The sequence below is a fragment of the Ochlerotatus camptorhynchus genome, unplaced genomic scaffold (assembly GCF_037179485.1).
Source record: "Ochlerotatus camptorhynchus isolate MF236.1 unplaced genomic scaffold, CSIRO-AGI_Acam_v1.1 ptg000512l, whole genome shotgun sequence".
NCBI classification, from domain to species: Eukaryota; Metazoa; Arthropoda; class Insecta; order Diptera; family Culicidae; genus Ochlerotatus; species Ochlerotatus camptorhynchus.
This window is the reverse complement of record NW_027040996.1, coordinates 74,329-89,268: the sequence shown is the minus strand read 5'-3', so window position 1 is coordinate 89,268 and position 14,940 is coordinate 74,329. Positions and strand designations below refer to the sequence as shown.

At 38.0% G+C, this 14,940-nt stretch overlaps 1 protein-coding gene across 6 annotated transcripts in view; it reads left to right on the top strand.

Annotated features, from left to right (window-relative positions):
- LOC135712892 (glutamate receptor ionotropic, NMDA 3A-like) overlaps nt 1–13,324 on the top strand; it is a 91,577-nt gene extending 78,253 nt beyond the window's left edge. For 5 of the 6 annotated variants that reach the window (XM_065235986.1, XM_065235984.1, XM_065235983.1 and 2 more), the window contains one exon: nt 9,923–13,324. In XM_065235986.1, coding sequence (XP_065092058.1) covers nt 9,923–10,766 — 844 coding nt within the window. In that variant the 3' untranslated portion in view covers nt 10,767–13,324. The remainder of the gene's footprint in view (nt 1–9,922) is intronic. The other variant, XM_065235987.1, reaches the window with a different exon arrangement.
- The last annotated feature ends 1,616 nt before the right edge of the window (nt 13,325–14,940 follow it).

Sequence of the window (14,940 nt, the reverse complement as noted above, 5' to 3'; positions counted from 1 at the left end):
TTGCCGAGCTGCTCGGTGGTGCCCATCTCGGCAAAAAAATCTATGTGTGTAGGATTATTATACAGTTTACGTGGCATTTAAACCATATTTGGCCTTGGTAATCAACTAATAAAAATATCCGGATTTCTGTGCATTACTGTATTTGTTCTTTAATTGAAACTCCTTTCAGTTTAAAGACGTTTTAGTTGAAATTCTTTCAGTTAGCGAATGTCCAGTGTATTACTATTCAATAATCACTAAGTTTTACATACAGTCTCTCATATAGTCGCCACCGAATATACATATAAAATAAACGTTTGTTTCCATATAATTTTACATTTGTATGAATTTTCCCATATAAGCAAAGTTTTGGTCTAAACTTGGATGATGGGTGGAAATGAAATACAGAGACAAACAGACATAACACTAGAATATCTTTCAACGAAAACGCATTCAACGGTCAATTTAAATTTTTCTTAGTCGGTTGTACTGCCGTATGTGGCGCTCAGAGTAATTTCCCCACTACCGCCATCTCTTGAGCTTGAGTTGAGTGTCTGGCATGATAATGCATTCAACAGATGACGGTAGTGTTTTTGTGTCGATGTTTTACAGTGAAAAATATTACATGCGTTATGTCTGTGCTATAAAATTACCCATTGTGTATATATTTCGTTATATGAATTATTCACGCGTAACGCCTGAGAAAAGAGCCTATCAGTTTTTGCAAACAAAACTGTTAAAGTTCTTTTCTCACCAACCCAAGTACGCCAACGCACACAAACAACACCATCGGGTAGGGGAAAATCTTCCCCGATATTGGTCTTGGCTTGCATGTGACTATTTTGATTCACGTGAAAAGGGCCTTACAAGTTTTGTTTACAAAAGCTGATAGTCACTTTTTAAACGTTACGCGGGTATTTTTAGATGCATAACAGTTAAGATTTTAGCTGGTATATTGATTTTTTTAATTCAGATAAGACCACCCTTATGAAGAATAAGTGATTACCCTGGTGAAGTATCACGTACCAAATGCAAGTGATGGTTTAGAATGATATAATAGTATCTCTCCATGTGTTTTTTGGTCGATCTTGTTTTCCATACTGCGTACCAATGCTACCGACGTCAGGGAGGCAGCCCCCACCCTGAACTCAGCTAACCGACCCATTAAATCATTGACCGAGCACCAACCAGAGATTTTATGCCTCAGAGAGAGAGGCAATCACGCTCATGATATAATAGTAGTATTGAGATATAAAGAAAGAGAGAAGGACTAGTAATTTCCATTTATTCCACTACCTTACTTGCTTATCCTTGACAGATACACGTATTCCGTCTACAATGTGCAGACATTAAAAACGCGTATCTTTCAATGATAAGCAATTAAAGTAGTGGATTATATGCAAATTACTAATCCTTCTCTCTTTATTTATACAGGTATTCCACAGACGCCCACATTAACCAGGATTCAGTTTTGAGGTACAGTGAACTCTTTATAAATCGATATTGAAGGGACCATCGAGTTATAGTATTATCGAGCTATGGAACAACGACCCCATGTAGGAAATCACCATCATAGTAGCCATGAAATTAATTTTTACTATGGTTTTGTAACTCGATATCGAGTTGTTGGACATCAAGTTGTGGAGATTACTGTACATGAAAACCAAAACGGTTCTATGAGTTGTTTTAAAACTGTTATAAACACTTTGATAGATCGATATTCATGTAAAACTAAGTGGAACTATCTAGTAGTGTTTTCCATGGATAGTGATAGTAGTGCGCGCTAATTAAACGTAAAAAAACTCTAATAAAAACTCGAGGAAATTTTAACTTTTGAAGTACACACTAATAATAGTGTTGTTTAATTTCGAAACTCATACCATTTATATATCATCTGAAAAAGCTTCGTTTTCTGAGCATAATGATACTTTTTTTCAAATCCATAGACATTCATTTCGATTTTTTAATCATGGTTTTTTTTGACACTAGATCTATTAGTTGACAGCTCGCTCCCATACAAAGTTCCTCTGAAGGGCGCTAAGATGGTGATTATTTAAAATAGTTCCAATGCACCAAAAATGATGAAATTTTAGATTTTGGTTCCATTTTTTTATATCATGTTGGAACAATATAGCCAGCTTCGAAATTACTGTTTATAGGCTTCATATTCAACTAAGCAATCTTTTTGTTTCTCTCAGTAAAAAAAAACCTTTTTTGTTATATAAAAGATATGTCCAAAATATGAATTTAAATTTCTTGAAAATTACAGCCTTTTATCCAGCATATCATTCTTTGATCTGATTGACGACAAATAAATAAATAAATAAATAAATTCGACAATTTCATGGTTGAAAACGAGGTAGAAAGGAACTTATACAGATCAAAACTGGCTAACTGATCTTTAATGTATAATGAGAGAGAGAAGGATTAGTATTTTCCATTTAATTCCACTACTTTATTTGCTTATCCTTGACAGATACGCGTATTTCGTCTATAATGTGCAGACTTCTTCAGTGTCTTGTACTAATACTCGACTAGTCGAGTATTAGTACAAGACACTGAAGAAGTCTGCACATTGTAGACGAAATACGCGTATCTGTCAAGGATAAGCAAATAAAGTAGTGGAATTAAATGGAAAATACTAATCCTTCTCTCTCTCATTATACAGGTATTCCACTAAGACGCCCACATTCATCAGGATTGATCTTTAATGGCCATTCTATTGGTTGGCATAGTAATGATAATATAATTCGTTGGCACGTTAATGATAATATTATTCTATTTTTGGGCAAACGTTAAGGGCCACCCACATTAGTTCCAGATCTGGCTCGTTGCGGCAAAGCTAAATCTATTGTCTTACTGTCAAATTTACGTCAACGCACTACAATGAAATCCTGGCTAAACCTAACAGGCAGCTTGGCTGTATATTCAAAATCTCTGAAGACTTTCGCGATCCGATGTGTCTGAACTGAACGGAACTGTTATGCTTTTATGGGCAATATAGTGATATCGTCTGGTGTCCGTACCGGGATTGTCTGAATTGAGAGTGTTGAGATGAAGTTTGTTTGCTACGCGCTCCATGATCTGCCCTTGCGTGATACGGCTAACTTGCCATCTTACATGGATCGTTGTCGCCTGCTTGGAATTTACACCTTGGAATGAAAAAGATGCAATACGCAAGCTGTGTTGGCTGCTAATATCATTACCATGGAGATTTATTCCACTAAATTACTTCGGCCGCTCTTCTTTTACACACCTGAGAGAGTGATTGACAGCGTAATTTCGTACATCTCGCAGTTCATAATCGGCAGTGTTACACGTCAAAAAATGTTTTCAAGTCACCTATTGTAGGTTGTTAGCTAGTCGTGTACTCCATGAAACCACATTTGACAGTGTTCTAACACTCTAAAAAGTTATTGTTAAAAAAACGATTTTGGGTAGGTTACCGCATACTAGTATGAGTAACTCAATAATTTTTCAACCGCATTTTTATGTTTATACAGTTTCAGAAAGCAAACCGTCATTTATGGTGATTATTATACTGAAATTCATTGAGGTTTATCTAATTAAAAATGATTTTTATTCAAACAAATAGCAAATTTTAAACATTAGACGCCATTGGTTTGACCAAAACATGATCCTCCCTCGCGCTTAAGTTCCACTTGTTCTATATGCAATCCTGAGGCTTTGATAAAAATTTGAGGCAAATCGGATAAGAGCTAGTGTAACATTAGATCGTGTCCCATTAAATTAAAATATACACATTATTGTAATTTTTTGTATGATAGAAGCTAGGATTATAAGTTGTTAAAATATTTAAAATAAACTCGCCTATTTGAGCGCCGTCCGCTACCAAAACTGCTCGAGGAGAGAACTACCACCCCTTCTCAAAGGTTGGCAAATGTGTGTGGGAAGAAAGTGCTGTCCTCCTATTGAGAGCGAGAGAGAGGATGAATAGGCTCTCGCCCGCTTGGTGGGGGTCTTTTGTGGAAAACCTTGGAGTAGTACGGACGCGCGGAATGATAAAGTCGAGTGTTAGAGAAGAGTATGGTAAAAGAAGAACGGGAAGGCGTGTGTGACGCTAAGTGTGGCGAGTGAAATGGACCGTTAACCAGGGACAAGATAAGAAATCCAGTTTCGGTAGTGCGTGTTCATTGCCGCTGAGCTGGTCCCCAATCCCCGCCGTTACATACATGCGCTCTCGACTGCATGGGATTGGTGGTTCGCGAGTGTCCGTCGGTTGTGTGGTAGTCGAAGGAGTGAAGGATTGCCTCCTTCGTTCTCCTAGTGTGGGTCCGAGAAACCGGACCAGAACCTAGTGTGGGTACAAGAAACCGAACGAGAACCGGCCGTTAGAACGGACCACATTAGTGCGCGAGTGGATAAAAAGAATTTTCAAACCGACGTCCGAAAAATGCACCGCAACCCAACAAAATCAAATCATGTGTCGTCAGGATTCACCCATAAGAATCCTTGCCACTAGTGCCCCGACACCGGCGACGACGCTGAGGAAGTTCCTTTTCCAACTTGGACCGCAGGAGGACCAAACAAGTGCAACGCAGTATTTTGAAGAAATAATTCTTCGATTGAAAGAAAAGTTTGGCAGACAAGATACCACAAGGAGTGAAAAACTACAGATTTAAACTATGTTGCCCAAGTCATTGACAATACAAAAAATAATGGATGAATTTAACACCACAAGGTACCTCACATCAGCAGCTAAAGAATTATTTGAAACTGATGCAGCACATTCAGCAGTTCACAGAAGATCGGGTCACGGCTTAGAGAGACTACGTGCCAGTGAAAAACGATGGAAAACGGAAAGCAATGCAGAAAAGGTTAGTGATTTCTTCATTCGCGAAGCTTCGTCCTAAATACTGCAAACTTTTAACCAGTTCAGTATTGCACAATGCTTGCGATTGTACAAATCATGAACATTTTTATCTTATAACACATAGTTTAAAAAAGTACAATATTTTGTACATCAATTGTGGATTTTTTGTCACAGCAATTATAAGAAAAAAAAAATATTTTTCAACTGTCATTTGAATTTCCCCTATCTGATAGGGGTGTTAGTATGCGTGGACGAGCTCCAGTTACGTCAAATTGACGATCGTACGCATTGTTTACAAAAGCAGATAAGTTTGTTTGAAAAAGTAACCCGGTTGGGGTTGTTACGACATATTGAACAATAGTTGTTGGGTGATCCTGGACAATTCTGGAGGGGGCCTGTTCGCTTTGCCCGTTCCTATTGTGTAGCTACGGAACTAACGTGGGTAGATCCCCTTTTCGTGGTACGTTACGGGATGTAAGATCTGCCACCGATTCCTAGTCCTGACTACTTCAAACTTGGGGAACAGGATTTTTCAGTAATCAAAGGAACACATCCCGAGCAAAGTCTAAGATCAAATTGAAATCTAGATTTGATGCTGTGATTTCGCTGATAATGATTGCTCAGGTTGCTGTCGTTTGGTCGTTTTAATGGTTAAAATATCAAAATTGAGAGCAAAAAAATCTTCCTGTGACATCACATTAAAACTATTTCTGCTATCAGTGAGAGCAAACTGAAAACTCAATTTGATATCAGTTTTCCTGTTGATAACAAAACAAGTATTCAATTTGATGTTATGCTAAGGCAATGAAAATAAACCCGCAGCAATATATTTTTGAAGAGCAAATGTACAGCAAAATGAAAATAAAATTTGTCAATTGCATAAACTGAAATCAAATAAGGATTTCATTTTGATGTTGATATCAAAACTTGATTTCAATTTGCTGTCATTTTGATGCTGGACTTTGCTCGGGATCTTAGTCCTTGTTACTTTTTTATGCCTTGATGATAGTGACAAGACTCGGCTTTGTCTACCGAGGATGATCTTGAAACAAGGAAAAAATGAGTTAGTTAGTCCTTATCATGTGCTTCCTAATCTTCTATTCGTTGTTCCCTAGTTTGAAGACTAGGGTTCTGATACATGGTCATTATCAATGTCATTCCTTAATATTGTTGCTAAGGAATTCAATTTTGGTTGACAAAGGGGCGCACCTTTGGAGAGTGTTTCAACACTCCGAAAGTTATAAGTAGCGGGACCTCCAATTAGAGTCGGATCCTTGCGATAAATGCAAGAATAACAACTGTAAAAAAATACTTCATCATTTCTCAATAGTGATTAAGTAAGACGACATGCACTAAACTAAGGACACGGGATATACTACAATAGACCAAATCACTGGTCGCATTGGTGTTAGGTCCCGAACAGAGGAAAAAAACGATGACCCGAAAAGGCTGTCAAACATTTCTTATGGGGCCAAATAGAGAAATACACTTTTCCCATACGGTCTCTTACTCACAATTAAATATATCTTAACTCATACGAATGATTGAAAAACTGTGAACTGCAAAGTTCGAGAAAATTAATTGGGCTTTTCGATCAAACAAATTATTCACGAGATATATGTTTTTCTATTGATGCGTATCATTTTTGCATAAGCCCTTTTCAAGTGTTAGTCGTGTACAAAACTAAATGTAACATGGCATGGTGGACAATAACAAAAAACTGTGTAAAATAACAAGTAGGGTAGGAACTAATTCTGCCTAATCGCCTATTTTGGGCCTATCGAGCAGAAAACTTCAAACAAATCCATTATTCTCAGAAATAAAAGAAGCGCTCGGACAGAATCAATTTTTATCATCATCCGATAGGCCGAAGTGAATTCAAAAGCGTTTGAATGGCGGTTCAATGCGTTAGACCAAATTTAGAATCCGTAGGCTGAGTTTGGGGTCAAGCAGCATTGTTAGATTTTTAGGAATATCTCAACAAGTTGATTCTTTTTATCAAATCTTATGGTACGCACGGACAGGTTAATAAATTTAGAAGTCATCTGCAATGTTTTTACCATTTTGTGAAAAAATCCACTCGAAAAATAGGGTGGGTTTTTCTGAGTAGGCCTGAAATTTAGATCTAAGCCCTAATTGTAAAATCATCGATCCGAAACGATTTGCTAATTTGTGTGGAACTGCTGAACTCTCGATCAGCAGAGTAGGCAGCCCCTGAGGGAAAAGATAAGTTGCATGCTACCTTCTAAAGTTATACTACTTGAAACTATTTTTTCAGAGTTGAAGTTTAAATGTATAAAAAACACCATTTTCAAAGTTGTGGTGCTAGGTGGCGTTGCAAACGTCCCAAACATCACCAAACCTAATACCCTAATATAAATTATATGCTTAACAACTTTGTCAAAGACCGGAAGATGATCCGAGTTGATCTTTTTTTCCCTTGATTTGTTTTCCGTGCTGAGCACCATTGCTACCGACGCCAGAGAGGCATCTCCCACACCTGGACCCTACCTATCGTTTTGCATGTATAACTTTTCCAAATTCCTTATTTCCTCATTGTGATAGGTGATCACGCCATGATCCACCTTAATCCGCTGACTTGCTCCTGCTTGGTGCAGGACCAAGTGCCACGCCGTCCGAAGCGGTAATGAGCAGAGGCATGACAACAGCGCTGTTTTATATCTTTTCAGGTTCAAGCAGAACGATGTACAATCAAATGGTACTCGTTTATGACGACTGCGTTAGGGAAAATCGTTTATTTAATGAAAACAGAGATAAAATTAACATTTGTACATGACTACATAACTTTTTGGGATCGTTTTCCGAACATAGAAAAAAATCAGAGTTTGTTGGAAATGCTAACATGAAGCTTTAGTGTGATGATTTATTAGCTAGAGAATGATCTTTAGAAGAGGGTAGGTGGATAGTTCCGTTAGAGTACGACAGTATGAAAATTGAATAAAAATTGAAAATGAGCGAAGGGCCATTAATGCGACAGTTTTTCAAGATAGACGCACATTTTTGCCTAACCCGTACGATGTACGCGGGGACTTGAAGTATGTCTCCAAGTCCACAGGTAAAAATGTGCGTCCCTCTTTTTGCTCATAACTGACTGCGGCTGTGGAATAGTTCTAGCGACGTTTTCATCACTACCTAAAGCCCCACGTTGCGAGAGCATTTCCAGTCGATGGTGTGTTATAATACAGTTCGACAGTGAGCATGCATAAGGGCCTATACGCGATGATCGATTCTCTTCGTCGATTTTCTCTTTCGTTAATAACTCGTTAGATTGATCGTTTATCGGGGCGTTTGCTGTTGCATTGAACAAATTCTAGAAAATTGTTTCGCTTAGCTGTAGCAATGTAAAGAGAAAATCGATGAAGAGAATCGATCATCGCGTATTCGCCCTAATGCATGCTCACTGTCGAGTTCTTCTTTACCCAACTATTGTGTTGCTCCTCTCGTCATGACCAACGTGATCATCTCAGAGAGAAAGCAGTAGGGTGGTTGTTGCGTGCTGTACCATCATCAGCATTGTTGACGGCTTCTCCCGCCTTGAGTTGTTACATTCAAAGTGTTTTTATGTTACTTCATACGCGAAGTTAACGATTTTCAGAGTTGGTTGGAAATGCTAACATGAAGCTTTAGTGTGATGATTTATTAGCTAGAGAATGATCTTTAGAAGAGGGTAGGTGGGGCTTTAGGTAGTGATGAAAACGTCGCTAGAACTATTCCACAGCCGCAGTCAGTTTATGAGCAAAAAGAGGGACGCACATTTTTGCCTGTGGACTTGGAGACATACTTCAAGTCCCCGCGTACATCGTACGGGTTAGGCAAAAATGTGCGTCTATCTTGAAAAACTGTCGCATTAATGGTCCTTCGCTCATTTTCAACTTTTATTCAATTTTCATACTGTCGTACTCTAACGGAACTATCCACCTACCCTCTTCTAAAGATCATTCTCTAGCTAATAAATCATCACACTAAAGCTTCATGTTAGCATTTCCAACCAACTCTGAAAATCGTTAACTTCGCGTATGAAGTAACATAAAAACACTTTGAATATAGAAAAAACTGTTTTTTTAAACTAATCATGTTTTTATTACTTCATACGTGAAGTTAATGGTTGACATAGCTGAAGATCCTTAACGTCAAATATCAGACTTAAAGTGGAAATTTTATACGATAGATGAGGAGATGAAAGTATAGAGTTGATAGTTCCGTTATAGTACGGTAGTGTGAAAATTGTGTATAGAAAGTAGAAAGCGAGCAAAGGACATTTTTGAGGAAGGTACGAACCGGCTTGATCATCCCCTTTACTAAACTCCCCTGTTGAGGAGGGGTGATGAGAACCCCCCCCCCCTCCCCTCCCCCCACCACGCCAACACTGGCAAAAGGGATGATCGCCGATTTGCTCATGTACCTTCGATGTGCGTAAACAGTTCTAACACAACATCAATGGGGAATTTGGTAAAGGGGATAATCAACCAGATTCATGCCTTCCTCAAAATTGACCTTTGCTGGTGGAGGATCATTTTGTAGTCACCTTAATGGCGTATAAAATAACAAAATAGCGATTGTGTTTGTATAAAAATCATATTTAATTAAATCTCATAGAATTTCACTAAAATTACCATGAATGTGTATATATTCAAAAAGTTCATACTTTTTGCTATACAAAACCGTATTAACAATCAAAAATCAGTTGAAAAATGATTGAGTTACTCGCCATAGTATGCGATCACTTACCCAAAATCGTTTTTTTTAAACAATAACTTACAATAACAATTTCAAACGTGATTTCCTGGTGTACTTGACTAATTGTTTTTTTTTTGTAACACTGTATCAGCAATATTTTTTATTGAAAGCTGCAGGTCCTAAACTTTACTTCACGGTTAATATGAAAGGTATATAAACTCGGGAAAAAATGGGATCGCGATGTTTCCAACCAGTTTTATCCGTGCATATTCTGTAACTAACATTTTTGATTTGTTGTTTGATCGGATGAAAATCTACAAGTTGTTTAACATGTTTTAAATATTGTTTCTTAATATTCAAATTATTCAAGCTAATTGCTAATCTATTAATTCTGTTTCATTTACATTATAGAAATATGTACTTGAATAAAGTGCAACAAGAGCATGATGCATCACTACAAACATTAACCAAGGACGGTATACCGGAAACATCACCAGCCAAATCTGCCACTCCTGCCAAAAAAACAAAGTACAGTCCCAGAATGAGCCTTTTTGGCCTTGGACGAAATAACTCCAATTCATCAACACTGAACGTGAGACGGTTCAGTACAGATAGTATATTAAGTGAACGATTGGACACCATTGGACGCCGGTTGAGTAGAGACATTACTAATTCACCACCAGACCTTACACACAGGTTTGAAACTTTCGGCAAGCTGAAAGATGCAGATGGAAAATTTGACACCTATGCTGGGAAGGAATCAAAAGAAGCCATAACTGGAAATAAATTTGATACGTTTAGTGGAAAAATTGAATTTGCCAAAGATATCGAAGAAAAGGCGCCAGAATTGCCCGTTAAAAAGGGAAAACCAAACAGAAGGTCACCACTCAATCCAGAACTTTATGTGAAACATAAAAAGCATACGAGGGACGAAAGTCGAAAGTTAATTCCTATAAGTGAAAGAGTTGCACACGGCCTTGCACCTCCGTTTATAGAATCTGATACCAGTAGTGCTCTTCTACGGGATAAATTACATGAAGAACTTCGTGAAAAATATGGCTCTCATGGGTTTAGTAAAACTACTTTTAAGTCAGTCAATCATGATAAGGATTCTAAATTGCCAATAGACGCTATGAACGAAGGAAACGGACAAAGCAAAGTATCACGACACAGAACGAGGACTAATAAACATGCTAGGAAACGCCTGGTTGAAAATGATGCATTGAGAGTTACTCAAAGTGCTAAATTAATATAATCATACCAGGATCTCCACGTGGACAATGTATAGAGTTTGTTAGGAAGAGCCTATTTTTAAGATATTTTGAAAAGATGACGTTGCATTTTTATATTTTTATGTTTTTATGTACAGTTTTATCTATTTAATCGATTTTACTGTACCGAATACTATCGGAACATCTTATTTAACCCACAACATGGTTTATTTTATGACCGACTGTTATAAGCATTCGGCTAATCGTGATAAAATCTTTGTGCCTGAGAGATTACTTTTATTTCGTAGATACATCTAAAATTTAACATTTTCTATCATTAATTGTACCTTTAAAATGCTAAGCCTTTGAAAACACTATTTTTTTTTCGAAACCAATAAGCTACACCGGAGCAAGATGAATTGCGATTATTTTTAACAGTATAATATAAACGTAAACGCATCATATGACTGTCAAATCAGGTAATTACAAACAGCTTAACGTGCCTCTCAGCTTTTGTTAGTTTAATTTGTAATGAAATTTACAACAACATATTTTTTCGCAGCGCTTCAATCTTCTCGAAAAAGTTGAATTTTCTGTATTTTATCCAGTGTTATGCATTAGGGAAGCATATGGTGACTAATTAGAGTGATGATATAAAAAAAAAACCCGATCGCAAATGAGTTTTTCCTAAACATTCCAAGCATTTCAACTTGCCCCACTTTTGTGCACCCCATGGGATATATATAAATGAGTATATTGAACTCTAGGTTGTCAATTGTCAACCTCAAACATCATTTCTGTTCTGACGCTGTTCTGGTTCTGACGCATTTTTGGAAACTGTTAATCGCCATACCAAATTTCAGGCATTGATTTCCGAATTCTATTGGCACTCCTCATATCGAAAATACCAACATTGACCTCCTGAACAGTTTTGCTGTAGAAAGGTCAATACCCTCTGAATAACTTTGCCCAAGATAGCCAGGTGCATAAGTGTTGGAGAGTTCGACTGTGAGGTTTTGCAAGAAGGCCTTAATCAGAGCCGAAACGTAAGGACAAATTACAAAATTAATTTGTTCTGATGAGTGATTGCTAGACTGCCAAGCCGAAACTGATTATTGTTCAAATTAAAATAAACCGAGTAAACAAAATTGAAACCGCGTAAAAAAAACGAATATTGAGAATATCGCGAAACAATTAACCACGTTATTTTGAGAAATCGTGTTAAATAAACCGTGATATTTCGAGAAATTCCATAAAAAACGTGGAAAAAACAAACCGTGCAAAAATGGGTGCAGTGTACAGAGAAGCAAGTTGAAATGGTGGTGACTCAATACAAACAATCATTTATTTTTTTTTTTGGAGAAAAGCCGAGAAATAGCGGGTGGTGCCCGTAAAAATCCACAATGCAAAAAAACAATAGAACCTATTAATAGAAAAGGGAAGTTGAATTTCCCGAACTGCTGAAAATATTTTTTTTAATCACCAACGAACTAAACCAAACAGCTAATTAAGCTGGTTAAAAGCTTGTCCTAGCTGTTTAAAGCAATATTTGGCTGTATAAGCTTTTCTGCACCTAAAATTGTGTTTATTCTTAAACTAAAACTAAATTTTTTTTCTCTTATATATTCTCCTATTGTTCAAAATAATGATAATACATATATGTACTGTAAGCCAGTATGTGTTACACCTATTGAGATCTAATTTTCCAAGAGTCAACCTCTAGATTTGTACCTTTAGGTGAGAAAACCATCCTCTGAAAGTTTTAGCTCATTTGGTTGTAGGATGAGCTGGCGCTTTTAGTTTGAATTTTGTATGGGGAGTTTGGATAAAATATATGAAAAAATGGCACTCCTACACTCTATCGATCTTAAAAAAGTTTCCTCATTCTCAATTTGATTCAGATTTTCAGAACTTGTAGTTCAGTTCATGAGTAACAACACGGCGAATGAGAACGACCCAAATTTGAGTTTAGTTCACTCATAATCGCCAAAAGTGCAGGAACTCAGCGATGAGCAAATTTGCCTCATGTTTTCCCAGGTTTTTCCAGGGAAAAAATCCCGAATTTGAGAAAATTAAAGATTGGATTCACTCAGTCTATTGGTACTACTCCGAGACTGAATAAAATTTTCGTCAATTTCCTCATTTTCCGGCAGATTTTTTAGGTTTTCCACAGGAAATCATGAGACAAATTTAACTCATCGCTGCGTTCCTGCACTTTTGGCGATTATGAGTGAACTAAACTCAAATTTGGGTCGTTCTTATTCGCCGTGAACTTTCATTCCATCTCGCACACTGAGCCGGTCAAGTCGCATCGGTCTCGTTGTACGACACTATCATTTAAGTTTCGAGTTATTCCCCACGCGAGGGTTTTTTTCTCGCCAAAGTTAGTTGGCATAGTTTTTAAAAAACTAGTGCGCGAGTGAGGAAGCCGTTAATGATATGCCGAGTGCTTTCATTACGGTCCAGCTTTAACCCAGCATCACGCAACATCATCAGCAAAATCATCACCACTATCGGTACATACCCCCATCGATAGCAACAACGAAAGAGCGTCACATTGCCTACCGAGTCGACCGAGGTTATTGACTCTGCAGCAGTTGGATCAAACAATTATATCTCTCCAGTCTCCAGTCTGCTGCTGCCTCAGTGCAATAGGTATAAATCGTGTCGTTTGTTTCGTTGTTATATATATATATATATATATATATATATATATAACAAGTCAATGAGAACGCGTGATATGAAGGTTTGCACCCATTATTCCCAAAAACAAAAGAGGCGCTTCGACCGAATAATGTTTTATCTTCATTCGATAGGCCGAAGTGAATTCATTGACGTTTCAATGGCGTTTCAATGCGTTAGGATGAGTTTAGAATCCGTAGGCCGAGTTTGGCGTCAAGAAGCAGTGTTAGGCTTTTGACAATATCTCAACGATTGGTTTGACTTTATCAAATCTTAAGATACTTACGGAAAGGTAAATAAATTTGGTAGCCATCAGTAATAATAACATTCCGTTTGGTGCTAAACTGCGTTAGATTACGAAAGACTAAGTGCGGGTTGTGCTTAATAGGCCGGAAATGGAGTAGTTAACCCTATATATATATATATATATATATTTTATTTTTCATTTTCTATTTTTGATATTTTTTTTAAATTGCTGCAATTATTTGTAAAAAAATTACAAAAAACACCATTGCGACGATATTTAACCGCAATGGATGAAAATGATAAAGGCGGGAATGGTCGCTTTCCATCTCAGACGACGAAACTCTTAATTCCCCCTCACACGAAAGTCTCGAGGAAGTTGTGGAAATGGAAACCCTTGACGTTCCTGTTGACTCGCTCTTCAGCAAAAATACTGGAGCATATCCCAAGAAAAGGTATCGCCCACAACCCTCTCCCCCACCATCTCCTCCTCGTCAACCTGCACCCCCCCCCCCCACACCATTGCCCCCGAAAACCTCTGCGCTCCCCCGCCTAAAGGCTTACCCAGAAGCCTCGAAAGGCCCATGAGTTGTTTTTTTCCAGCCCAAACAAAAACCTTTGAACATTCCCAGGGATCTCTAAGGATCTAACAACACATTTTTCGGTCGTTACCGATATTTTCAAGGTAACACCAATAAAATTGCGCGTTACCGTTGATGACCGGAAGCAGGCTAACCAAATTGTTGCGTGCGAGCTTTTTTCATTGGAATACCGAGTCTACATACCCAGTAGTGAGTTAGAAATTGAAGGAGTGGTCACCGAACCGAGTTCGACTAGTGATGATTTCATGGGTTCCGATTCCTTCGAAATCTTTAAAAACCGTGCTTTGCCGAAGGTGAAGATATTGGACTGCCTTCAAATGCAGTCAGTATCCATCGTAGGCTCAAAAAATCGTATTCCTTGTCGAACTCGTTTTGTGTGACCTTTTCGGGTTCAGCGTTACCTCACTACGTCGCTATAGGCAAGGTTCGACTGCCTGTACGTCTGTTTGTACCTCGGGTAATGAACTGATCTAAATGTAAACAACTTGGTCACACATCGGACTACTGCTCGAACAAACCACGCTGCGATCAGTGTGGCGAGCAACATCAAGAGGGCCCTTGCGGTGCTCCTCCAAAATGCGTGTACTGCAAGGAGAGCCTGCATACCCTGACTGACTGCCCGAGGTATAAACAGCAGGAAGAAAAAATTAAGCGGTCTCTGCAAGCTCGCTCCAAGAGAACAATAGCAGAA